Source organism: Lontra canadensis, unplaced genomic scaffold (assembly GCF_010015895.1).
Source record: "Lontra canadensis isolate GAN:19392208 unplaced genomic scaffold, GSC_riverotter_1.0 scaffold20, whole genome shotgun sequence".
In the NCBI taxonomy this organism is placed as follows: domain Eukaryota; kingdom Metazoa; phylum Chordata; class Mammalia; order Carnivora; family Mustelidae; genus Lontra; species Lontra canadensis.
In genome coordinates this window covers 6,619,149-6,647,056 of record NW_022631014.1, presented here as the reverse complement: position 1 = coordinate 6,647,056, position 27,908 = coordinate 6,619,149, and the positions used below count along the sequence as shown (strand labels likewise).

The window sequence follows — 27,908 nt, the reverse complement described above, 5'->3', positions numbered from 1 at the left end:
AGTAAAGCAGGCTCTTTCCATTTTTACAGTTTTATATAATCCAAAAATTATACAGAAGGCAATCTTTTCAAAAAAATTCCAATTAACTGCTGTTTTTCCAGGGAAACAGAAAAACATACATAAAATCCTCAACTTTGGTTATTTCTCCCACAGCCATAAATAGAGGCTGATTTTCTCTATTTAATAAAGCCCAATATTAGATATGTGGAGGAAATGTCTCTGTACCACTTCTAAGCCTGTAGGTCACACACACTAAATGATTTTTCAAATTATAGAGTAAATCTAATTTGACAAAATCCCTGTAGTGTTATCTAGGAAAAAAAAAGTGGACTCAAAACACACTTGCACACAAACGCATACACACATGCACACATATGCACGTGGGGCCAACACATTTTCTTAAAACATTGATTGGTTCTCCAAAAAGAATCAAAATATTTATCATTAGGCTGCAGCATGTGTATAATAAGGGGCAGCAATGTAACCTTTTTCAGTACAAGGTAAGAAATCTAAATGAACTTTTAAAACTAGTACCTTGAACCAAAGATTTAACCAAAGATGAACTCAAAATACATATTTTTTGAAATTTGGACTCAACTGCCTGTTGTACTTTTACATTAAGTGCTGCTTAAATAAAAATAGAGCCTAGTTCAATAACATACTGTCTAAACATTTAAAGCAATGGTTATATCAATAGGTAAAATGCACCTAATTTGAGTCTTTGACACCACTTGTTTTAAGTTTATTGTATGATAAAAGTTCTCCACAGTTTAAAATATTGTGAAGAAATGTGTTTATGTATAACTATATTCACACAGATATTATGTACACATACTATGTATTTGATGTACCCATAAACTTTGAATATATGTGTGCCAGGAGGATACCCCACACATATGCAGGAACCCTGAATAATAGGTTGGTGTGGACTGTGAAATGATTTCTCAGAAATACTTAGAAATAAGGAAAGAATATTATTATGAATAATTATAATAACAAAAAATTTATCTTATTTACATAGTGCCTATCTCCCAAGAGGTAAATATGCTTTATAGACAATTTTTAGTATCTGTGAGGTGGGGCATTAAGAACACTATCAATTTTCATTTTCCACAACCAACTAACCTGCCCAGGATCGTACAGTTTAATAAGTGGCAGAACAAATTACAGATATTAAGATCTCCTAATTTGCAATGTCTCCAATTACCAGATCAAACGGTCTTGTGGTGAAATCAAGTCTTCATCATACAACAGCATTTCTACCACAAAGGATTAATTTTTAAGTCTTCATGTACTTGTGATTGTGCATTATATTTATACCACAGGGAGATCAAAATGATTTTTGGTTTTGGCAGATGAAAAAGTCTAACATTCAGTGTAACTATAATTCAGTTTAACTTCTCCAGTTAAGTGCGACACAGCTGATTGGTCTATAGGGGAAATGCGGTCAATGTCTAACCATGGCTGAAGAAACCTCAATCCAAACAGCTACTGCATAATTACAGAGATAGCCTACAATCTTGTATTGTCTTAAAGGTCTTTTCTATCTCCACATATGGTATACACATATAAATAAGCATTTTAGCACAAAATGTACAGTTAGCATGAATCAGTTCGTGTTTAAATAAACAAAGGCCTTAGGGGTGAACTTTAAAGGCCAAGAGCTCCTCAGAGTGCATGTTGTTTAAAGATCGAAGATCTGGCAACTTTAGAAGAAGTTTTGTAAAAATAGAGGCCTCGTTTGGATGGTTTTTCATTATTAAGGTCCTTAGTGCGCGGATGAGAGTTTCCTGCAAAGCCTCCACAGAGTTGACGTTTTCTATTCCAGATCGATCTAACAGAGAGTAAGGAATAGACAGATCTGAATAAGAGGACGTTATAAACATTAAATATAAATACCAATTAAGAGAAAACATTAAATATAAATAAAATTCTTGCTCATCAATCTCATTGAGTCTACAACAAGGTTTTATACATTGGAATAAAGGCAAAAGACAGTTGTCAACATTTAAATCCCAATGGCAAACTTCTGTACCTATTTATTGTATTATAAAGAGATACATTACACAGTATACTTGATAAATCAAAATTTGGTATTTAGTATTTTGTTCACAAAACTAGAGGTTCTAATTTTTAAAATCAGATGCCATCTACTAATTTCAACTGCTCCTGTCAAAATAAAATAGTGTAGTTTACAAATATATTTTTTTCTTCATACGGAATATATCCACATTTGTATTTTACCACGTATAGCAGGCAACCTCTAAAATCGCCCCCTTATCCTGGTATCCACACCCTTGTGTATCCCTCTCCCCTTCAGTATACTAGACTTACTGACTCACTACTGATGAATAAAATACTACCAAAAAAAAAAAAAAAAAAGCTTCCATCTTCAGCATACTCTTACTCACCTCCTCTGAGAAAGCCAGATGCCAAGTGCCATGTTGTGAGCTGCCTAAGAGGTAGCCCTTATGCTAAGGAACTGAGAGAGGTCTCTGACCAGCATCCAGCAAAGAACTGAGGCACTCAGCCCAACATCTTGCAAGGAAAGGACTCCTGCCACAACCATATGAATAATCCTAGAAGCAGATCCTTCCCTAGTTGAGCCTTCATAGTCAACCACAGCCCTACTCACAGTTTGACTACAATCTCCCCAAGAAACCTCAAGCCAGAGGCACCCATCTAAGCCATACCCATATTCCTAATCCTCAGAAACTGTGAGATAATAAATGTACATCTTTTCAAGCCACTAAGTTTTAAGGTAATTTGTTACGCAGTAAACAGGTAACTAATATACTGTGTACCTTTATTACCTAGTTACATTAACCTGCATTCACTTCCATTTAGCATATTGTGTTTATTAAGCTCATCATACAAAATGTTAATAAACTAGTGATTTAGTATAATCCAACAATAAAGCAAAGTATCTTAAAATTAGCAAAATCTATACTGTTTACCCATGGACTTTTTTTTTTTAGTCAACATCAAGGACTATTTCTTCCCTTTACAATAGGAGGCAGTAGAGCCTAAGAAATACTCAATGGCTCCCAGTATAGGGAGTTTAAATTACTAAGAAAGATACTGCCAAGGAAGCAAAAATCTCTGGCCATTCACACCTTTTTTATTCATTGTTCACAAGGATATTTCACAAGGCTCTGCATTGTAGCTGGTAGCTAAAAAGGCCACTTGCAATGCAAAGACTAAAATTTCATAGTCAAGGGGGAAGTCTGATTAACTCTAAATGCAGAAAAAAATGATGAAAACAGGTTTATCTTACATTTAATAAAGTGTGGATTATTACTGAACTATGTGCTAATTATTATGAAAAAAGAAACAATTTGAATGCTGACTACTGGTTTGGGGGAGTCATATGTTTTCAGACAAAACTGTTACATGGAGAAAAGACCTCTTAACATACAACTTTGATCATACAATCATAATGGCCATATAAAACTACATAAAGCCTTCAATGATGCTTCCAAGTGTCTCTCCTGCCTTTAATATTCAAGTAATTGTTTTCTTCAATATCCTTGCAACTTATTAATTCCCTCACCAAGTACTTACTGAATGTATATGGCTACTGGGATAGGTGCTTAGGGAATTAGCAGTCAACGTCTAACAAACCAAAATTCTTTCCCTGAGAGACCTCTTAGAGCAGAAAAAAATACCTAGTTTGCATCACATCATCAGTAATTTACAATACCAACAACTGGGAAAAGAATGACTGTGAGCCCTACAAACAAAATAATCTAGATAGGCAGAGAAGGGTACTTGAGTTAGAACTAATATTATGAGTCTTTCAGTGAATACTCTGTTGGAAAGACCTATGCTTCCTCCTTACAACTCAGAACTTCAAGAAAATGGATTCCTACACCTAAAAATGTGAACTGCATTAAGTCTTTCTAAAATTGCATTTCTAAAACCATGATTTCATGATTTCAAGGCCAAATAACCTACCTACAAATCTAGCTGGATCATAAACAATAATCCTCTAGAAATTAAAACAATACAATGTACAGATTGAAATAAAAATTGATTTTCTAAATGATGTACTAAATGCTACACTACCTACCTCATAGTTTACAGTATAGTTTAATTCACGATATACCTGTCCTCTACTTCCTTAAACTCAGAGAGGTTCTTCATTGCTCAACACCAAATCTCACCAAAATCTTCTGTGTATAATCACTTCCTACAAGATGAAAGTCAAATTCCTTCCACAAAAACCTCTATGGGGACAACTAAAATCCACATTCAGATTGTTCTCACACCTATATGCCCATCCATCCCTCATCTTCAACTGCAAGTGACTGCTGCCACTTCACACAATCTCAAGAACAATTTACCTTCCAGGTATAATTCCCTTTTTCTCCATGGCATCAACAGTCTTCTAACACCACAGGCAAACATCATGGTTTAGATTTCTCTCTCTCTTAGCAGCTAGAATTATTCTGTTAACAAGCAGTATAACAGAAAGGCTTTGAAGCTAGGCCAACAGTAGTCCAAATGCATGCTCAGCCAATTTTTTAAAATGCACGACCTTGGGGGCGCCTGGGTGGCTCAGTGGATTAAGCCTCTGCCTTCGGCTCAGGTCATGATCTCAGGGTCCTGGGATCGAGGCCCGCATCGGGCTCTCTGCTCAGCGGGGAGCCTGCTTTCTCCTCTCTCTCTCTCTCTATGCCTGCCTCTCTGCATACTTGTGATCTCTCTCTCTCTGTTTCAAATAAATAAATAAATAAATAAATACATGCATGCATGCATGCACGCACGACCTTGGACAACTTAACCCTTCTGTTCCTCAAATTTCTTGCCTATATTTGAAAATAACATATCCTAGCTCACATCAGAGGTCTGCTGTAAGGATAAAATTATATAATGAGATCTAGAAACTAGCACTTTATCTGACAACAACCAAAACAAAACCCAGATGGCAACTGTAGATTCTAAGAAAAACAAAAAGCTATTTTAAATATAAAGCAAATTCTAAACAATTAATAGAGAATATAAATGATCCATTTGTTATTTGATACTTAGAACATTCCCCCCTTGGGAGGCAACAGGTTTAGGGCAAGATTTATATTGCCTTGGGACCCCTTGATGGCTCAGTCAGTTAGGTGTTTGACTTCAGCACTGTAAGGCTCCTCACTCAGCAGGAAGTCTGCTTGTCTCTCTCACTCTCCCTCTGCCACTCCCCATGCTCATGCTGTCTCTCTCTCAAATAAATAAAATCTTAAAATTTGTATTGCCTCATCTACCAATTTAACCCCGCTGTGTGAACACTGTGGGTACTATTTATATAATCCTAATACTATAAATGTAGTTTTTTTACTTTTCAATATTTAAAGTCATCTGATAAAGCATGGAAACTAATCACACCTATAGAACAGAATATAAATATTTTCATTCTTGATAATGTTAAAAAAAAAAAAAAGGTATAGCAAAAGAAGCCAGGATATGGAAGGATGATGATATTGTCTCCCTAAGGAGAAGATTCTATCTATATTCTATCTGAGAGATTATGTAAAAGTGAATGGTAAAAGAATGTGAGCATATTATAATTTTATATAAAACAAAGTAACTGTAAAAATAAAACTTATAAGGAGAAGACACTTTTGTCAGTTGTATCTACTCAATAAAAAAAAAAAAAGCTATAAGCACAATATTTAGAATTGAGTGGGCAACTCCCAGAACAATTAAGAAGAAAGACAGAATTCTAGTTCTCTGGAGAGTAGGCTGGGAGAAAAAAGGAGAGACTTATCTTCTGTAGTTTCTGAATTTTATTTTCTTGTATAAATACTGCTTTAAAAATAACAATAGTCAGGCGCCTGGGTGGCTCAGTGGGTTAAAGCCTCTGCCTTCAGCTCAGGTCTTGATCTCAGGGTCCTGGGATTGAGTCCCGCATCGGGCTCTCTGCTCAGCAGGGAGCCTGCTTCCTCCTCTCTCTGCCTGCCTCTTTGCCTACCTGTGATCTTTCTCTATCAAAAAAATAAATAAAATCTTAAAAATGAATTAAAAAAATAATAATGATAGTCTGCAGCCATCAAAAGAAATGAAATCTTGCCATTTGCGACGACGTGGATGGAACTAGAGGGTATCATGCTTAGTGAAGTAAGTCAATCGGAGAAAGACAACTATCATATGATCTCCCTGATACGAGGAAGTAGAGATGCAACATGGGGGGTTAAGGGGGTAGAGAAGAATAAATGAAACAAGATGGGATTGGGAGGGAGACAAACTATAAGTGACTCGTAATCTCACAAAACAAACTGAGGGTCGCTGGGGGGAGGGGGGTTGGGAGGGATGGGGTGGGGTTATGGACATTGGGGAGGGTATGTGCTAAGGTGAGTGCTGTGAAATGTGTAAACCTGGCGATTCACAGACCTGTACCCCTGGGGATAAAAATATATTATATGTTTATAAAAAATAAAAATAAAAAATAAATAAAAAACAAAAAATAAAAAAATAAAATTTAAAAAAAAATAACAATAGTCCTTTCTTTGTGGTAAAGATTTAAGTTAGACATCAACACTATCATATGTTTAAGTGAAAGCAAATTATTTTAAAATGCATGAAATTGTGTCTGTGTATGTGTTGCTTGTGTACCTTCATTTAGACAGAACAAAAATAAGAATGCATTACATTCTTTTGTTATCAGTCTTTTCCACTCGGTATGTCACATATTTTTTTAATGTACCATAATAAGCAAGCAAATGGTACATGGATGGACAGGTGTACAGACAGAGAAAGACTCCCTAATGTTGACAGTGATCTTTTTTGGTAGCAATATTATCATCTTTATGTTCATCTTAGTATTTTCTACTTTTGCAAAGAACCCATATTATTGTTATGACCAATAAACAAAACAAGGCTTTTTCAAAAGGAGATTAAAACAAAATAAAAATTATGTTCACTTGGTAGAAAATGTAAGTAAATGGCATATTTCCTGGTAGAGAGCTCCTGTTTATCTCCTGCCACTGTTTCTTCCTTTCTACCATCTCTGAGACAGTCCCTCCTGCTCCACCTCCTCTACTACACCTATCTCAGGAGAGTTCACTCTACTGTCTCCTACCTGAAGTTATTTCAACAGCCTCTCAACCTGACCCTCCAGCTCCAATGACTCACTTGTCTAATCTACCCAAGATAAACATGCAGAACTAATGTCAAACCATGACTCTGTCCATGCCTCATCATTCTCCTACACTGACTTTCCACTGCCCCATTATTTCAGTTAAAACTTCTCTGCTTAGTTCTCCTTATGGTCATTCCATAATCCAATGTCCCTTTAACTCCCAAGCCTTCCATCCCTTTCCTCCTTGATGTACACATACGGCTTTGGCCACCTGCCCCTGCCTTACCTCATGTTCTCCAAAGCCGCTTCATCACTGTTTTGATAGGAAAATCTACTAACCCATCCTTCAAATTCCAGCTGTACTTCCATCTTCCCCACAAAGCTTTCTCAGGTAACTTCATCTTCCTTCCTAGAACCCCTACTTCCTCAGTCAGAACCACACAGCTTAATACCATAAAGCTTTTTGTGTTAGTTCTTTCTCTCCAAATAAAACATAGATGCTTGGAGAGTAAGCGTGTGTCTTAGTGCTTGTTCTGTCTCCCCTGTGCACATATTGATCAGATAAAGAAATTACAAAGTATGGATTACCTTTAGTTTCACAACACATTTATTAATCTGATGTCAACTCAAACCATTATTACTTATCAAGAGACTGCAAAATGGTAGGTGAAGTGCAAGAAGCATTAACTACAAGGTTACTTGTAAGAAAATAAGTTATCTCTTATTAACCTATTACTGTAATACTATTCCATATCGTAAGTGCATTTTTAGCCACCTAGGTAGAGCTGATCAGAACAGGTAGCTAAATTATGCTTCCAAATGACAGAACTCTTTATTTACACCCTTATTTACATATAGAGCTATTTACATAACTCTTATTTACACCACTAATGTACAGGCCCTTTAAGATATACAAAGAACCTAACCTCATTAGGAGTTACTGATTAACAGTTTACCACATAAGCAGGAGCTATAACTTATACTTTATAACCCCCACAGCACCTGGTACAATGGCTTTTACACAGTAGGAAGGAAATATGAAACTTGAAGTAAGTCATATCAAAATACTGTACAATTCTCAATGTTTTAAAATAAAGTTAGTGATATCTAAAAATGGCTGTTACTTACTTATATATCCCCAGGAAAGTCACTGTGTATCAATTTCCCATTTGCTATTATCTTAATAGCTATTATCTAAATTGAAATACTTTGGTCAGAAATAATATAATATAAATGCAAGGTGGCAGGGAAACTGGACAACATCATCAGTGACTCATATAAATAAACATTAGTGTTAGGACTCAAAAATCTTGGTCACTCATTCAAACAGAAACTAAGTACCTATTCTGTGCCAGACCCCAGGTTGGCTCACATGGTACAATCCTTTCCTTCCACAAGGAAACTGAGACCCAAAAGAATAGAATTATTTATGCAAATCACATAGAAAATTCAGGGCAAAGCTAGGTAAAAGCCTACTCGTAATTCACCAAGTTTTGGAACAGACCACACTAATGTACCTTGATAATTTTAACATTTTCAAGTAATACACATTTTAATTAAAACTTAAATTCGTATCAGAACCACCTATGTACCCAAAGTTAAATCCACAAAAGCAACAATTTAGAGTTGTAAAAATTACAGGCAAAAGTTAAAGACTGAGACTTGTTGTCAATTTGAGGCCTATATCTAAACATCATTTTATTATCATACAGCACTTTTGAATTTCTGCTATCTGATTTCCCAAAAACAACAGATTATTCATACAGTTTAGCATGTGCATCAGGCTCTCTTGCCTTATAGATAGCTTGCTGGAACATAGTTCCACCTTCTTTCCACTTGGTTACTTATATTCTGGATGTAGCACAATTTTGCACCAGCATGCTTACCTGCAGATACCAGGACAACAGCTGTAAACAAACTCATCTCTTCATCACTAAGTTGGAGGGCATTTAGCTTCTCACTAAATTCAAACATAGAGTTTAGCAGATCCCCTGCTCCCATTGAGTGTAAATCATCAACACTGTATTTCTTCCCACTTAAAAAGGTGACCGTACGCTCCTTTGCATCAAACAATGATGCAAACCGTACCATTAAAACCTGGAAAAAGAAAAATGTATTTGAAAGAGTTCAGTACTAATACTAAGAAATAATTCAGTATTCAAGCCAGTTAAGAAACATCCTACATATAAAAGAAAGTCGTAAAAGAAAAACTGAGTTTATTTTTACCCAGAACCATTTCCTTAAGGCAAATTCTCTACCAAAGCAATAAATATCTGTGGAGTGAACATCAAAAAAATTCCAGCCACTAGTGGCAAAAATACTTGAGTCCTGTGATATTCTGAAACTCTATTAATAAAGATTCTGAAATGCAAATATAAAATTAAAGCAGGCAATAATGTCAAGAAATATGAAACTGGGCCTTGGCCAAAGGCTTTAAAGAAACTCTTTAAGCTACCAAGGATATAACATGGTCTCTAAATCCTAAGTAAAAAGAGCAGTATTTCAATGCAACAACACTTAGAGACATCAAAACACCAAATATAGCCAAGACAAACGCACGGATAAACTCTAATTAGACTATTTTAAGAAACCATAACCCAAAGAGACAATACACAAAGAAAACTATTACAGCAAAAGTGTTCCAGACACCAAGTTGTAATTCAAATCCAAACCAAATCAGCAACCGCTTATCTATGGCACTCCCTCCCCTATAGTAAATGGTAACATCTATGTCACATATTTCTTTCATAACCAGAGGAATACTATTTGTTAATAGCTCCCCTTTGCAATTTTCCCAAATACTTGTTTTACTCAAGACAATCCAAAAGAGAGTATTCTATGGCACTAACTAGAACACAGCAATCCCAAGTCATATCACAAGGTGGAAAGAACACAAGTCCCGGAGTCTGGGATTTGTGTTATGGTGCTGTGTTAGAAATGTATTAGTAATTTCAGAAAAATCTCTCCACCTCTGTGGGCCACAATTACTTAACCTCAAAAAATGAATGAACTGAACTTAATCACTGACACCCCTCTAAGATTCAGAGTTTAAATCTTAACTCTAATGTTTTCCTTTACCTTGAAATTCCTAACCTAACAGTTTTACTTCTAAATAATACCACAGCTATTTTATTTATGAACATGGCTCCTTTTCCATTCTGGGCCAGGTGCTCCTAAAAACAGAGCATTAGGCCAAAGTTTACACGGAATGTGCACTACCATACATGAAAACAGGTTTGAGGAAAAAGGAAATGAGATGACAGGGATGACAGCAATTATCAGCAAATACCAGAGGATGCATTACTGAGCAGGCTGCCACTCAGTATCATTAACAACTGAGAGCTCAGTCTGTGGAAAAGCAGGGGAAAATGAAAATATATTCCCCAGATCCCGTCCCCCATGGATCAAAGAAGTGGCCCACCAGACACCAACGTTCCACCCACCACCCTGCGTTTCAGAATAATATTTAAGTGAGCTCTGAGCAAGTCCTGAGGCTCCTCACACTTCAGCAGCACCTAGAAGCCATAGGTGGGAGGCATCTAACACAGCACAGAAAGACGCCCCTGTGTCCTACTCAAGTTGGCAACAGCGGCTGTCCCCTAAGTCCAGGCAGAATACATCACAGCAAGGGAAGCCAGAGAAGAAAAGGTAGCAAGGATTCCGGATGAGATGAGGCCAAGAAAGTCCACGATAACAGAGAAGACACATCTCACATAACCCTGAAACATTCTACAATCTCCTAAAAGAGAAAAACCACATTCTATTTACCCTTTGTACTCTGTACTAGAACACCAGGCTAGGATTTCAGTGGGTGTCGAACGCCCTGCAGACCCTGCCTGCAGTCCATACCTGGAAGTAATACTACAACCTGGAGGAAATCTGTACACTGAGGATACAGAGCAGTTGTATTTCAAGCCCTAAGAAACTCTGGATTTGTCACATCTCTTCCCAAGATTCTGATATGGTTATTCTTTTGCTTTTGTAATTTTAGCCTCTGGACTGTAAGTACTCATTTAGAAAAGAATGAAAATAAAATACTACACACACCGTGCATTGATATTCTAGATAAATAAAACCTACCTCGAAAGTCCCAGCCTTCAAAAGGTTGACCTGGTCATGCTGAGAGAGATCTCTGAATCCAGGAATACGCTTTGCAAATTCCACCACTTCTTTCACTGCTGGGGTGAAGCTCATTGAAAATTCTTCCCAGATTTCATGCCCAGATTTATGAGGATCCACATATGGAGACTTACTCATTGGACAAACCTAGCATGCACAAAACAGAAAAACTATTAAATTATGAGAGATGGTAAAGAAACTTCGAAAGTGGCATCTCAAATCATTGGACACCCCAATGTGAAAATAACTCTCACACACAGGTAAAATCTACTAATAATAATACTTTCTCCTCTTCTACTTGCCTCATGTTAGAAAGCCTCATGGCAACCTACTCTGAACAGCAATTAGTGCATCACAAAAGAGGCAGCCTAAGCTATTTCAAAAACCTGAGTTTAAGAGTTTATTTTTTAGTACTGCAGCCACCTTATGCTGGTTTTATGATTTTCAAACAAATTCATATATACTTTATTATCAGTCCTATTCATTAGTCATGGCAGATATTATAATTACTATTTCTTAGAGGAAATGAGATTCTAAGAAGTTTAGTTAATTTCTCTAAATATAGCTAGAAGTCACAGGCCTAGAACCCAATATTTAGTTAATATGTCAAAACTCACTTTTTTCCAAACGGCACAATTACAGTATTATAATTTCAAAGAAAGAAAGATAGTGAGATGCCTCACTTTTCTAAAAAGGCCATTGACCATTTATTTCATAAACAGTGCTGTGACCACTGACTTCCACTTGTTCAATTAGAGAATAATGATGGGAGATACAAGGGGGCACCTTCTGTATAAGGATTGGTGAGGAAAAACTAGGAAGCCAAACAAGGTATAAGAAGGCTAGAAAGATTATGAACATTCACTGTGTACTCTGTTAGTAAAATCAGCCTTTAAATTTTCACTAAATCCATAGGAGATGCAGGAACGGGATGATTCTATAACCATGGAGAATATCACAAAATTAGAACCTAAATGCTTGTAAATTTTTCCCTCCTTAAGGTAGCCATTAAGTCTAATATGATATAAGATCACCTTTCAGACCCACAGAATCAAATACTTGCAAGTGAAAAGAAAAATCTAACAAAAGAACTGGAGTAGTCTCAGCTATTTTGAAAATGAAAAAAAGGGAAGACTTTAATTACCTGGCTGTAGAAAATACCAAGCACTATCAAAGGACCTCATGGTTTACACTGGAAATGGTGTGGTACTGCTGTTTTTGATGAAAATTTGGCTGAATATAAACACTGTACTTTCATGTAGATTTTTGTATTTGATTAAAAAAAAAAAAAACCTTGAGTAATATGAATAACATTAACTCATCTCATAAGACCAAGACTGAGAAAATCCTTAGAAACTAGTGTATTAAATTATTTCTAAAATTCTCAAACAGTAAAACACCTAACCATGCTCTATATTCAAAGACCTTTTTGTATTATAATGGTTAAAGAACCCTCTCCATAGAAATTAAAGGATTACTAACTGTGGCAAGCTAAATGATCAGCCCTTTGAGAAAATCCCAAAGCTAGTAAGATAGTGATTAATCAGAATCTTAAATTTTAAAAGGGATTTCTAAGAATTAAAGGATCAATTCTACATGATCCATATTTTATTTAAAATCTTAATCCCAATCATAGTATCAATCAAATCGCATGCTTATACCTAGTTCTGTGTGAAATTGGGTCAATCAACAAATGATGTTTTAAGTATTTGACCTAAAATATCACACAATACTGATTCTGTAAGTCTCAAGTCTTCTGATACCACCCCTGCCCCTGAAGTTTGTATACTCCCCACAAATAAAATAAAACCTTCAAAAGCTTTCCTTGATGCAAGTTGAGTAAAAAAATTGATTTCACTATACCAGATGCATTCTCCCTCCAGTGTTGCACAGGTAACTATTCTTGTTCTCATTCTGAGAAAATCCATCTATCGAAACTCTATCACATACTCGTTGAGTATAAACATTGGAGAAGTTCATACAATGTCCATTTGCAATACAAATGGCATGCCCATTTGGGTAATGCATTATGTTCCTCCCTTTGTACTGTCCATTGAGGTGCTGCTGGCTCTCACTACATGGAAAATGGCTGCTAAGCCCACTGCCACAATGGTCATGATTTAAATTATATTGCTCCATGCCCTTGGGAATCCGTTCTCTCTGAGGCTGCATGGTCTCTGCTGAGTTTTCTCGCTGCTCCTGATTATACATAAAGGTATCCTTGTGCGCCCTGGTCACCATGCCAATCACTTCATCCTTTGCAAAATCAGAAGAGGGAGAAGAGCTTTTGATGTTTTCCTGTTCCAGCTGGGGCTTCGGTCGCAGCTGTTCCTGGGCTGGTAAGGCTGTCTGTTCATGATGTTCCAAAGTGTCATTCTGCAAATGACCACTGAACTGGCTGTTCATCATAGTCTTCATTGCACTCTGCATTTCAATTAGCATCCTCTGTTTTTCACGCTTAGGAATACGACCAAACCGAACAGCTATTAAAGAAAAAAATATTTAACGTCTATACTCTAAATAAGACCTGTTCATAAAAACGAATAGCACCAAATTATCTCTGTTAGCTACGGCCTCTAGTGATACAAATAAAAAATATCTGCATGTTTCTGGCCCAAATTATTCTAAATTTGCTGGTTATATTTTTAATGTTACCAGAGGAAGTGGAAAGGAAAAAAATTTTCATTTTTCTTCCAAAAAAGAACTAAGAGAAGATCTATGTCTTGGGTTTTTAGGAGCAAAACTTTAAAAATTTGAAATTAACTAATAAAAATCACAGTTTGAAGCAGATCGGCATTACTACACAGCACCTATTAACAAGGCTGAAGGTTGTGTTCTTAAGAAGGCAAATGGGATTCAGCCACCCCCAGCCATTAATGTTAATGGAACCTAGTAGGTACAAGTAGTCCCTGAACATCTAACCTTTGTCAATTCATTTTTGTAACCCTTTTCTCAAGACCCAACTATTAAATGATCTGCTCTTGGGGAGCCTGAGTGGCTCAGTAATTAAGCATCTGCCTTCAGCTCAAGTCGTGATCCCAGAGTTCTGGGATCCCCACATCAGGATCCCCACATCAGGCTCCCTGCTCAGCGGGAGGCCTGCTTCTCCTTCTCCCACTCCCCCTGCTTGTGTTCCCTCTCTCGCTCTCGCTCTCTCTCTCCCAAATAAATAAATAATCTTTAAAAAAAAAAAAAAAGGATTTGCTCTCTCCTTTTCCAGCTTTTTTAAAAGAGAAAATCTTTTAAAAAAAAATTTTAATAAAAAAAAAAAACACAGCCAATAGAAATGCAGTTTTTGGAAAATTTGCTGGATTTTAATTAAAATCAATGAAACAAAAATTAAATCATTCATCTTCCATTATTTTAGAGGTCAAGTTTTAGATGTGTTCTGTCTCCAACATTCCTATCCCTGAGGGACAGAAAAGAAAAGCTTTCTAGTCTAAAATTCATACAGAGATAATAAATATTCAATATACCCACCCAGCAAGAACTCCTTACTAATCTAATTGTAGCCTGTGACATTATTGCTATCATGGACAATTTTATCATGTTTCACTCTACCTCTACTCCCTCCTTCACAAATGATTGCCATTTCTGTTCTTTTGGGGAAATCACAATATCCACCAATTTTGGATCAGTATTTCCAGTAATATAAAAAAAATGTTCAGGCAAATGAAATCCAAAACATCAACTGCTGAAATCCATTACTCAAGAAGCTCTATTACAAACAGTATTTGTGTAATATATTTAGAGTAACTTAAGGGACTGCTTAAGTGATGCTTCCCTAGATAAATATCAGGTTCATTCTTAGCAATTCTTAATTAATCCTACTAAACTAATCCCTCTGAAAACCTCATACTCTTCTGTAATGTTACTTAGAACTGAATGAGACCATCCAAAAGTGATTTTCGTAAGCATAATAGAAGAGTCAAATGTTCCAGTGATGTCATCCACAGAAAAAACTAATAGTCCCACAAATTAACTTTTATTTTTTATGGGAATGGATCATGCCAGAATTTAGCAATCACCTCCACCCCAGACCCTACTGTTCCTTTCAGTTTTGTATCTCCTTTCAATGTATTCAGAACCTATGCCCTAAAAGCACATTACTGTCTCAGTGCTAACAAAGTCACAGAGGTAATTCATATAGGAGAAATGGATTCCTCAGAAATGCTAAGAAATCAAGGAGAAAGAGCCAAGGATTCCTATATTGAAAAAGAAAGAAAAAAAAAAAATGAGGGGTGCCTGGGTGGTTCAGTTAAGCCTCCAACTCTTGACTTCAGCTCAGGTCGTGATCTGCGGGTCATGGGATCAAACTCTGTGTTGGGCTCCACAATGGGCATGGAACCTGCTTGAGATTCTCTTTCTCTCTCTCTCAAAAAAAAAAAAAAAGAGAGAGAGAGAGAAAATGAATTTTTTTTTTTTAGAAAAAAAATTTTTTATTATTATAAAAGGGGGGGGGGGTTACAAGAAGTCCCAAAGAGAGCCAAAAGCTGTTTTCCAGGGTGATAACACTAATATTTAACTTTAAAGAATTTAGCATTTTACAAGGCATCAAAATGTGTTTTCTAAAATACACTTCACTCTAAGCACAAGAAGGCCACTGGTTAAGTTGCCTATAGGTCTGGAATAAAAGCCTAGTTCCATATGTTTTAAGAAGAGTACTCCTTACAGTGGGAACATACCATCTCTTGACATTCCAACAGACAGACACTTTTTGAAGCGACACTGCTGACATCTGTTTCTATTCATTCTCATTATAGAACAGTTTTCATTCTTCAGGCACTTCTTGTACTGAATGTTTTGCTGAATGCTTCTCCGAAAGAAACCCTAAGAACAAAGGAAGATGTACTCAGCCATTTAAAAATATCCAGATGAAATCCTTGTAAGCACTCCCCCCGCAACTATCGAGTATTTTACTAGCTACCTAGGAAGTAATTCTGGCTTAGAATACAGGGATACATAACACTGACACACAGAATTTAACTGGATTCCTACTGTTATTAGTAAGCACCTATGCCTAATAGCCAACCAAAACTCTCCTTCCCCTTACTCCCTTTGGAGAATCTTGGAGCTTGCCAAGCACCCCTTCACCACACTTTACCCTGTTACTGGCCTCTGCCTGAAGCCACACTTTCCAGTCCAAACTTTAATCACACACAAATCCTAAAACTCTTGAAATATGAATGAATGATTTTTAAAGAGCTGACAGAGAAATGTGTTCCATAGCTGTAATTCCCTCACTCGAACCCAGGAATCCATCAGAAGAGCTTGGTCTTTCCTTGGTCTTTCCTAATACCAGCAAGGTCTATTTGCATGTGCCAGATGTTCCTGGCTACTTGTAAGCAACAGGTACATGTGACACCACACACCCACAGAGCTGCTAGTGATCCAAGAAAAGACAGTTCCCAGCTAGATGGCTACAAATAACTGCCTTTACTACACTAACAATTTAAGAATATGTTCTGGGGGGCGCCTGGGTGGCTCAGTGGGTTAAGCCTCTGCCTTTGGCTCAGGTCACGATCTCAGGGTCCTGGGATCGAGCTCCGCATCGGACTCTCTGCTCAGCAGGGAGCCTGAGCTTCCCCCTCTCTCTCTGCCTGCCTCTCTGCCTACTTGTGGTGTCTCTCTCTCTGTCAAATAAGTAAATAAAATCCTTTAAAAAAAAAAAAAAGAGTATGTTCTGTGATGGGTCTTCAAAGAGCTCCAGCTCCACGGTCTCAGGAAGAACACAGAAATCAAGAACACAGCTACCAAACTTTCAAGTTGCAGTTTCCTTTAATATCATAACTAACCACACATTTCAAGAATCTGTATAATTTTGAAATACAACATTTTAAAATTTTATTATTGCAATGTTATATGTGGACACTAAAATATCTGAACTAGACACATCTCTAAGAGGCTATAGAACAATTAGGTGTATTTATCAAGGAAACACAATTAGGATCCTTTGCTTGTGCTTTTGTTTCTTTAGCAAAACAGTGAAAATGATGCCTGCTCTACAATTACTTCACATTTTTATTAAAAAAAAAAAGAAAGAAAGAAAAGAAAAGAAAGAGTAAACAGTATATAAGGAATTTTTTCAACAGTAGAAAAGTACTAGTTCTGTATTAAATACTGACTAGTCTTGTGAAGTGACCCAGCCATTAAGAGCTACAAAACTCACAATTTATTCAGGGCTACCCTAGAAAATATTTCTTCTTCCATCATGTATATTCTTCATCTTGCTCACCCATCTTATCTTGCCAAACCAGATTCCTACAACTGGCTTTCAGTCAGAAAACAGCAAGAGCAAATGTCTTGACGATATTAATTTCTGATGCTCAGGAGAAATAGTTGTGTCAGATTTTTTAAAGAGAGAGAGATTCCCTGGATGTAAGTAGGAGGTATAGACTATCTCACTTGGAATTAGCCGACCCCCACCCAAGAAACAGTCAACGAACCTTAAAAATAAAATGAGGTTTCTCAAGTGTTCAACTTATATTCAAGATTCTTTTACTCATTTGGCATTACTTCTGAAGATCTACATTTTTACAAGTATGTGGGAATTATTCCCAACTCCTAATACCTGATATATCAGAATGTCAACATATCTGAGGAGACCTATTCAAAGTTTGGTTTAAACTAAGCCAACAGGGCAGCAGTGCCTTGTCTGTTTTGCTCCCTGCTATTTCCCCACTACCTGGAATAGTGCCTGATGCATTAATGAATAAGTATCTGTGCACTTGGTTTCATACCATAATTAAGTTTGAGCAAGATAGCAAATTTATTTTGATCAAAATCTTAAAGAAAAAAAATATTTTCACTGAATTAAAAATACATTTTCAAAACAAGTTACATTTATATACTACATAAAATATTTAAAACTTTAAGAGTAGCTGCTAACTTCTCTCATCCTCCCAGGTTATCAATTATGGAAACTGGCCAAGGCTAACTCCAATTTCTTTAATCCCAGAACCAGTAGCTTACCTTACAGCCTTCACAAGCATGAACTCCATAGTGGAATCCTGATGCCACATCCCCACAGACTTTACACAGTAGAACCATGCCACTAAATTCTAAGACACAAACAGACACAAAAGTATAAAGCTGGAAGAAAAACTTCAACTGTTTGTTTTCTTTCCAACTGATTCCAATTTATTTTATTCAACTTGTAAGTACTTTCCAAAGATATCAATCTACTTTAACAATGCAAAAGAAAAATCTTTACACCAAATTAACAAATCCAAAGAAATCTTAATTTTCTTTTAAACACAGTTTATGGGACTGCCAAAAATATCTCTGAGAGCCTGATGATTTTAAACATACACTGAAATTCTATGAATCTAGAGTTAGTTTACACCATATATATGCAACCAGAATTAAAAACAGTTCTCCTCAGACAGAAGAGTCAATTAACAGAGGTGTGAACACATGTCTCCACAGGCTGCTATACGATACACAATTCAATTCACCTAACAGGCACCATTCCTCCCCTGTATCAGCCCATCTTACCTCCACATTCACTTAGGGGTCCAAATTCCACCACTCATTTAGTTAACCCAATGCTGCTTTGTTTTCTAATCCCCAATGTTCCTAGCTCCAACTTCATGAAAGCAAACCCCTTCCCATAACAAGTACTCTGTTCTAGAAACCAGATTCAGTACCCAGAGTTCAGAAGAAAGGCAACTGTGAAAATGTGGTAGCAGGGAATACCCTAGAGGAAACACGGTCAGGCACAGTGCAGGTCACATTTCTTGCTCTGTGGCAAGAACCAATCTGACAACCCCCAGGCTGTAACTTTTAAAATCATTGCTGATTTCTTACCTAACTACTAAACTATGATTACCCAAAATTGGGTGAAATAACACCCAAATGAAAAACTGATAAAATAAACCCCACCTGCAATTAATGGCACCAACCTTTGAAAATTAAAGTAACTTACTCGTCACTCCACTATGACTCTTTGTCATCCCAGGTGCACTCGATTTGCTTGTTTTCATAGAACAATCTATTCGATCATTCTTCAGGATGCCTTCAATATTGGAGAGATCACCATTTTTGGGATTACCATTGTTATCAGAATTTGAGCTATTTGGAGAAGACGGAACAGAGGAGGAAGAGGACTGGAAACTGTTCTCAGAACCCTCACTGTGACAAGAGGCAGGACTAGAGGCTGAGCTGGAAGAACTGATATAGGCGATCACACCTCCTAGAAAAAGGGAGAATTCACATAATTAGATACATGCCAATATATGTTTTCTATTTTTCCAAATCTTAAGAGTAAAGTCACTAACTTTAGAAACAGGTTGCTGACTAAATATCCACTTACCCTAAAAGGAGAAAATAATTTATTTCCTTATTTCCTATTCTTCCTGCTTCCACAAGGTTCAAAGCATAGATCATTTCCACTGATTCAAAAAATAAGAAGGTTCTCACTGGCTTTATTATTCTGAGCATACAAAGATCCAAACCTAAAGCTTTTCCTTCCCTAGGTTTTTTTTTTTTTTGGGGGGGGGGGTTGTTTGTTTTTTTTACCTAAAAGGAATGAGAAACTTTCCTGACTGACTACAGAGCTCAGAGTAAGCAAAGTGTTTTTGCCATGAAGAAGTCTGCTTCTGGTCCTCTCTCTGCCTCCTTCATTACAGTGACACAATCCTAGAAAACAATTAGTTCGTTTGCCTCCACCAGCACTTGGCTAAAACATAGGTTAACCAGGAACAGATGTAACATTTGGAACTCCAGATAATTTATGTCCAAATGGGGAACCTTTCATAGCAGCTGCTCCCCAAATCTTTCCTGAAAGATCCCTGAAAACTTCTATGACTATCCACTAATAACCAGTTCTACACTTCCCCCTCTCCACCCACTTCTGCACTGGCCTTGCAGACACACTTACCCATAAACAGCTCTTAAAGAATCCAGACTCACCACCTGTTCTCTGACTTGCTATTTACAGTAAATGTTAAAAGAGGCTGAAAGAATGCATGCTCTAAGAGAATAACATTAAGGCTGACACTAGTTCTTTCTCCATAGAGCTACTCTTAAAACACTACTCAGGACCTCACCAATATAACCTCCACAACCCTGGTGAAAACTGGTCTTGGCCTCTTTAAGAGACTATAAACCTCCCAGGTTAAGAAATAGTATTTAAAAGAATATAATTTCAAACATCTTCCCTCGAAGACATAAAATGCTGCAAGAGTTATCCCATAGCCAAATATATTATTTTTCCAAATCCCAGGCCAAACAACTAACTCTCAACTTTTCTGCCAAGATCTACTGTGGTTTCTTTTCCTCTTTTTTCTATCATCAACAAACATTTATGGGCCTTTTCAATGTGCACCAAATACAAAAGTAAAATTATCTCCGTCACTCTCCTGAGCTCTTGTTTAAATCTACTATTTACCTGTTTCCATCTCTTTCTCACTAGACTATAAGCACCTAAGTGCACAGTGTCTCCTAATTTTCTATACATGCTTTACAAGTAATAAGCCTGCCATAAATATTTTTAAGACCTACTTCCCTGCCTTTGTGAAGCCCACATTTAATTACACAGACACATCCCAAATATCATAAAACATTACTAGGAAGTCACAAAACAGGGCATTTCTGAAAACAATCTGGGTAACTATACAGAGTAGTAAGTGAAGAGTTCTCCACATTCCCTAAGTGATAACTGCAATTTAAGCATTCACTCTGAAATAAACTTCTCTGCTATTGAGAAATGATTCCCCAATCTTTTTTTAGATAAAAGCCACACTTCCCACACTTTATAAGTCAACAAACACACACACACAGCAAAATGCTAAGGCCAAAACAATTCCAAAGAACAGAAAGACACTTACACTTACACAGAAGGAAAAAAAAATGGGCAGAGGAATTTTAGGTCACTTTTAGTCTGTTGGGTTGAAATAAGGTACCAGACACATATTTAAGTACCAATTATACATATGGAGGATGGGAAGTTCCTGAGAAGTAAAGTGAAACCGTAACTCTCAGGGATTTTTGGTCACAACCTAAAATCGAAGTTAAAACAGCACTACCATGTCAAGAAAAATACAACAGTATTCATCATACACAAATATGCATAAATGCAACTAAATGTACCTGAATTTGAAGACAAAAAATACAATGTGGAGAATTCCATCCACTTTTCCCTTCATTAAGCATACACCTGCTATTAGCATTGAAGTTGGAGGTGTGACTCTGTCTTTCTAGACTAACCCACTTCCCAAATGTTCTCTTGGCATGTGCTTATCATCTTCCCAAAGCGAAGCCAGAGCTTCATGATTAATATTAGACCTGTGTGCTCCCCACCTATAAACCAGTCATTCTCAAAGTGTGGTCCCTAGATCAAGAGCTTCAGCATCACCTGCAAATCTGTTAGAAATCTAAAATTCTCAAGCCCCACTCCAGATCTACTGAATCAGAAACTTTTATCAACCTCTTGGTGAAACTGATATACAATAATTACACAATAAAACCGGGACTGTCACAAGCCAATGTCTTTATCTGTGTTCAATGGAAGAAAATGCGACCAAGGGTAATGTTTTTAAGATTTTAATTATTTATTTGAGAGAGACAGAAACAGAGAGAGCATTGGGGGGTGGGGGGGGGAGGGAGGGAGGTGACCAGAGGGAGAGGAATAAGCAGGCTCCCTCTGAGAAGGGAGCCAGATGCTGGGCTTGATCACAGGACTCTGGGATCATGACCTAAGCCGAAGGTAGATGCTCAACCGATGGGGCCACCCAGGCACCCCAGTGACCAAGGGTAATTTTGATAATAGAAATGTCATCTACTGCTGATTTTGAAAGCTCCTAAAACTCCAAACACAAGGAGGAAAAATTTCCTAAGTCTGAGTTTATTCTCATCATCCAGAGAAATTATGTAAAATATGTATCATAAGAACCACCTGGTACTTTTTCAAAGTACATGTTTTCAAGGCTCTGCCCAGACTAGAGAAGGCCCCTTAGTAGGAATAATTTTTAACAAGTTCCCCAGGCAATTCTTTGCATACTGAAGTTTAAGAATAGCTACAATCACTGAATTAAAGCACAAACTGGTTCATAATTTTAAAAGTTGATGTTTTCATTGACATAACTGCCTGAATACCCTTAATATACTGTGAATCCAGAGATAAAAATTCTAATTTGGAAGGCTAGCAAATGTCATGTTATCAGGTAAAACCACTGTGCCATCTGTTTTCATAAAATTTTAGAGATCTGAAGTTCACAACAGAAATTCCAGGTGTTAGCAAACTGCTACTTTTTTCACGTGTCTACACACTCAGAATAGAATGCAAAGGAAAATATTATCCTTTGTCTTTGATAAACTCCGAAAGGAACATCTCACAGCTATTTATCTTACCTAAAGTACTACCACGTTAGGTGGTAAATTCACTTCCTTACATCTCAAGATAGTAAAAGATGAGAAGTGATGGTTTTCCGTAAAGTATGGTTTTCTTAGGGCCAGCGTTTGAGAGAGCCATTTGTGTTTACAAGGTCTTCTGACTACCTCACCTTAGAAATAAACTTGCAGAAATCAGAGCTATCCCAATAGCTTAATAACTGTTTTAAAACATCAACTGGCCAATGGAAGGCATTGTTATTAACTACCCAAAAGCACCTTCCTTTCAAAACCTCCAAAATCAAACCAAAGAAAAATTACTGAGCTACTATCAATCCAGTTAATATCCAATTCCTACCTTTACAGAACTTAACAAACTTTTCGGCAAGCATTTGTGCCAGGAACCATGGTATCAAAAATGACCCACCTAGAAGCAGCTACATTCTCCTAGCAAGACCTTCAACACTGATTTAGTTGTCTTAGCAGCCACTCTTGCTACCAGACACCAATCTACTGACCTGAAGGTTAGTGACCCAAACGGTTTACATTTTAATTTCCTAGAAAGAAGTACATCTAATAGTTCCTCAACCCACTGAAGAAAGGGAAGTGAAAACTACAAGTCCTCAAGTACCTACTGAATACCAAGAACAAAGTGACACAACTCCATATCCCATTTTGACCTCACAAGCATTTACTTCCATTATCCCATTTTTCGCAAGAGGAACTCAGAGCTCAGAGAGGTTTAAGTGGCAGGGCCAGGGTTGAAGGCCAAGGCCAAAATATAGACTATTATCTCTTACTGTGAAGACCTGGGCAACAAGTCACTTTCAATCTCTCTAAAACCGAGTCACCTTCTATAAAATGGGAATATCTGCCAGAGTTATCATAAGATTGAAATGAAGTGGTGTTCATAAAAGGGGATTATTAAAGTGTTTTTTACATACATGGTTTTCAATGATAAAGCAAGAAAGGTAAAATTCCCGAACCAGCAAGTCCCAACACTTCCAGAAACAGGCAGAATGTACTTCTTAGATGTCTCAAGCTAAAATTAGCTGAAGCAGTCTTCTCTATTTTTAGTTGGAAAAAAAAAAAATCCCTGGAGCTGGGCCAGGTTCCCAGGCAAGGGCTTACCCAGTGGTCAACTTCAGACAAGCCAGAAGTCAATATCTAATTTTATACTGCTGGGAAGCACTTACTGTTCAGCATATATTGGGTTTTCTTACCCCAACTCTAGGCTTGCCCATCACCAAAACCTTCTCACTCCCGCTGCCCACCATCCTGGAAAGTATGCTTGATTTCAACTCATGACTGTGCCTTGTGACTTAGAATGAAACAGATTTACCATCAAGAAGCTTTAGTCTTCTCATTTTAAAAGTAGGTTACTAATAATTTCTACTCACAGGATAGTAGAATAGATGTAACCTTCCAACTGTGTCCTGAATGTCAGGGCTCTAGAGAACATGGTCCTTTCCCTAAAAAGCCTTAGAGACCAACTGAGGAAACAGCTGTGTTAACCATTCACTCCCCTGCATTGTGAGCACTGTTTCATATGAATTACTGTGAATTGCTGAGGATGACACAAGAGCACTCTGGAGGGCAAAGATCAAAAGGGGCAAACACAGCCAAGATGATGGTAAATGGGGTCTTGAAGAACATACCAATCATTTAGTGATATACCACATAAGAGAATTAAGAAAATAAATAAAAAATGGGATGACAAAACAAACCGGTCTTATTTTGTAAAATAGTGTTTTTTTGTCTCCATGTAAATTACCACGGGAAGTAGGAGATCGGGAACACACAAGTGTAATCTAACATCTGCGGGAGAAAGTTTGACTAGCAACAAGACTAAAAGAGAGGAATGACAAGATTAGGAGGCTTTACTGACACCCACCCTTTTCTGTCAGCTATGACCCTATACCACTGCAAATCAAGTGAATCCACATAGTTATTTCCTTTACCCCCAAGAAGACAAGACCACCCAGATGTGCACATGCTATCAAATGTTATGTGGGCTTAGACCTAATACAGCATAGTAGCTTATGATCCCCAAGTGGACTTTGTGGATTCAAAATCTGGCTCCAACACTTGCTTGAATAAGTTAATTAACTTCAATCTACTTAGCTCTTCATCTTCAAATGGTAACAGTACCCGCCTTCACAGAATTAAGCTGTGGTATCAAAGTAGTGACACATGTGAAGGGCCCAGCACATAGTAAGTACTCAACCAATAAGGGTGATTATTATTTTACCATCATACTTAGGAGTTCAATTAGAAGAGTTCAAACAAAATTAATCCTCCTTATCCTTTCTTCTTTCCTTTAATTTTGAGTGTGTAATATGGACCCAGTGGTTTCCCTGGAGGTTATTTCCATACCATCTTCTGAGTATCTTAACTCCCTTCACTAGTCAAGCAACTTGCTACTTCACTTCTAAGTCTTCCCATGATCTTGCTGTTTCTCTCTTCTCTCTACAACTGACTTCTTTGCAGTTACTGCTCTCTGACATTTTTTTTTTCAAGTTAGAAATACAGTTTTGTAAAAACAAGAATGAACTATGTGGGAATGTTTTTCCGATTTTTAAAAATGTGAATTACAGCTATGGTTATGAAGTTTGTGCCGTGAGTTATCACTTACTTTAAAGAACCTGGTATATTCAACCAAAATCTGCGACAGAAACGTATACAGTCGATTTCTGCCACTTCACTATTTCACATCTGCATTAGTCATGGATATGTAAAGATACAATATGTCATGACAGAGGAAATGGTCATTGGCTGAATGCACTGTACTGATACAATGATATCAACCAAAGGGATGGGTCAGAGGTGTGCCACACAGACTGAATTTGGCCCCACCCTCAGGGCCAATTTGAAGGAAATTACAGGGAATGCTTACCAACACTCCAACAGATAGATGGCAGAAATTGTCAAATGTACTGGATAACAGCTTAGAACAAGTTGAAAATGGAGCCAAAAGGAACAAGAGAAATTTTAAGAAAACTGCTAATTCGTACACTTTACAGCAAACAATTATCTGCACAATGGATGAAACCTAGCTTCAAAATAGTTCACATAAAAAGTCCTAGTTGATTGCAAGGTTACTATGAGTCAGCAAAGCCAATAAGCCACAAAAGCACAGCCTGCCAGAGAATTCATTTGCAGCAGAATCCAAAACTTGGAACTTGGTAACTGTCCAACCATTTCCACAGGAGCTTGTTCACCTCTGGGGGCTACAGCCCAAAGGGCAACATGGATGATGATCAAAACAACACTGCAAGGACCAAGTAATAAGAACTGAAAATGGAAGAACTGGGGTGATGTGTTCAACAGTTATCCAAAGGAAGTTTTATTATCTATAGCTCCAAAAGGCAAGATTAAAATCAGTGATACTGTTCCAGGAAGGTTCAAACCAGATGAAAACTTTCTAGCCTCCTGAGCTAGCCCACCTTACAAGGCTAGAAATCTGGAAGAATTCATTCATGCTGAAAGCTGGGTTGAAGAGGTTGAACCTAATAATCTCTAAATGCTTATCAAGCAAAAGTTTAATTCCCTGACAGATTACCCAATTTTTAAAAAACACCCTCAAAGGCTAAACAGACCCAGAGGCAATTAAAACACAGAAAATTGTCTTTATTTCTACTATTGGTGAAAAACACAAACTTGTTTTCAAGGTATGGTTTTTTTAAAACTGTGTATACATATAAAAATATTTACTTAAAACTTAGAAAATATAAACTGGCTTTTTTAATTCAAATTCAATTAGCCAATATACAGCACATCATTAGTTTAAGATGTAGTGTTCAATAATTTATCACTTGCGTGTAACACCCAGAGCTCATCACAAACTGGCTTCCTCTTTAACTTCACTGGCCTCAGGTGTAAAGACATCAATGAGGGCAGACAAAAGGCGAGAAGGGAGTACAGTATTGTTCTGTGACGCTGTAACAGGAAACCTAACCAGAAAAATATTGATAAAGCCGAATTCTGTTGATCAGGTTCAAGAAAGGTCGACAACCAATGGGTTTTTAAAAATCAGCTTAAATAAACAATGACCAGTCCGTCCTAAAGTTCCGGGGTCACTTAGGATCACCTGAGTCATCCCGACCCTACGTGAGATGAATGATTAGCTATCTGTGTGACCTACAGGCTCCCAGCCCAAGGAGATTTTCGAGCCTTTTTTATGACTGAAGGTGTGTAAGGTCACGTCCTAGAGCAACCATTTTTCCAGGAAATACTGAAGCAGCATCATAACAAAGGCGGGTGCCGTCCTAGCTACCAGACATTGCTCACGATCTAAGCACCTCAGAACTCCGAGGGGTCTCGCTTTGGGGAAGCACCGAGTCTTCCCCGCAAAGAAACCTCTCTCCGCCTGTGGCGCGTTCTGGCCCCACACTTCTTCCTTGGTAGCCCCAAAATCTGCGGCCAGTGCAGTCTGCCTAGCCCAGTCTCCTGACGCTAGGGTAGCAGCGGGTGCACTGCGGCGCCCGCCGCGGGACCGCCCGGGCGCGGGATTCACCGCACGCGCACGCGCGGCCTCCTCCGCAGTGTGCAACCCCGCGGGGGAGGAGGGAATCGCGGCCACGTCACAGCCCGGAGGGTTCCAAAGGGGCGGGGCCTCCCGGAAGGCTGCGGCGCTCCCCGCCGGCGCGCGCGCGCACCCGCCCCCACGTGTCCCTGCGGCCCCGGGGAATGTGGGTCACCGAGCCGAGCGGCCTCACGTGTCCCCGCCCGCCACCGCCGCCTCAGCGCCCATTATGTAATGCCGCGTCACGAGCCCGCCCAGCCAACCGGCGCCCGCGCGCCGCCGAACGTAAACACAGCGCGCACGTGGCTCGCGCGGCCCGGCCATGTGAGGGGGGGGCCGGGCCGGCGCCGCCGGGCCGCGCTGCGGCGTTGCAGGGAGCCGGGAGGGCGGCCGTGGAGCGGCCCGGGGATAGACGCGGGGACCGAGCCCGAGTCGATACGCACCGCACGGCAGCCCACCCCACCAGCCCTAGGGTTAGCCCCGCCGCCGCCCGCCGAAGTGCCCCAGCGGGATCCGAGCGCCCCTCCGCCGTGCCCCCACCCTCCGCAGTCCGGCTCTTACCCGCATTCACCTCCATGGTGCCCTCCGGGAGGGAACCAAGGCTGCCCGCTTCCCGCAGAGGTGGCAGCGCCGCCTCCGCCTCAGCGCCGCGCCGCCCCGGGCTGGAGGCAGCGGTGGTCGCGTGGCCCCCTCATGGGCAGGGCGGGCGGGGCGCCCGGGATCCGGGCCCCGCGGCCAGAGAGCGGGCTGCACTGAGAGAGGGCGGCGGCGGCCGGCGAGCGGCGCTCCTCGCGAAGTCCCTGACAACAAAAGCGGCGGCGCGGCGGCTTCCTGCAGCCAGCGCACCGCGGCGGAGAGGGCGGC

The 27,908-nt window shown here is 38.7% G+C and overlaps 1 protein-coding gene across 1 annotated transcript; it reads right to left on the bottom strand.

Moving 5' to 3' along the window:
• Positions 1-394: 394 nt before the first annotated feature.
• Positions 395-27,908, bottom strand: NR1D2 (nuclear receptor subfamily 1 group D member 2). The gene is made up of 8 exons (XM_032860968.1): positions 27,606-27,908; positions 19,116-19,382; positions 18,161-18,249; positions 15,874-16,018; positions 13,052-13,671; positions 11,150-11,335; positions 8,956-9,166; positions 395-1,834 (listed from the first exon to the last, which is right to left on the bottom strand). The coding sequence occupies exons 1-8, from the start codon at positions 27,619-27,621 to the stop codon at positions 1,638-1,640; spliced, it is 1,731 nt and encodes a 576-aa protein (XP_032716859.1). The 5' UTR covers positions 27,622-27,908; the 3' UTR covers positions 395-1,637.

Bases quoted from the DNA above. Each gene is read 5' to 3' on its own strand.
- NR1D2 (XM_032860968.1), bottom strand. The intron at 16,019-18,160 runs GTAAGCTACTGG...CTTTGTTCTTAG, and splicing joins ATGCTTGTGAAGGCTGTAAG to GGTTTCTTTCGGAGAAGCAT. The intron at 11,336-13,051 runs GTATAGTGAAAT...TGTGCATGCTAG, and splicing joins CTGGAGGGAGAATGCATCTG to GTTTGTCCAATGAGTAAGTC.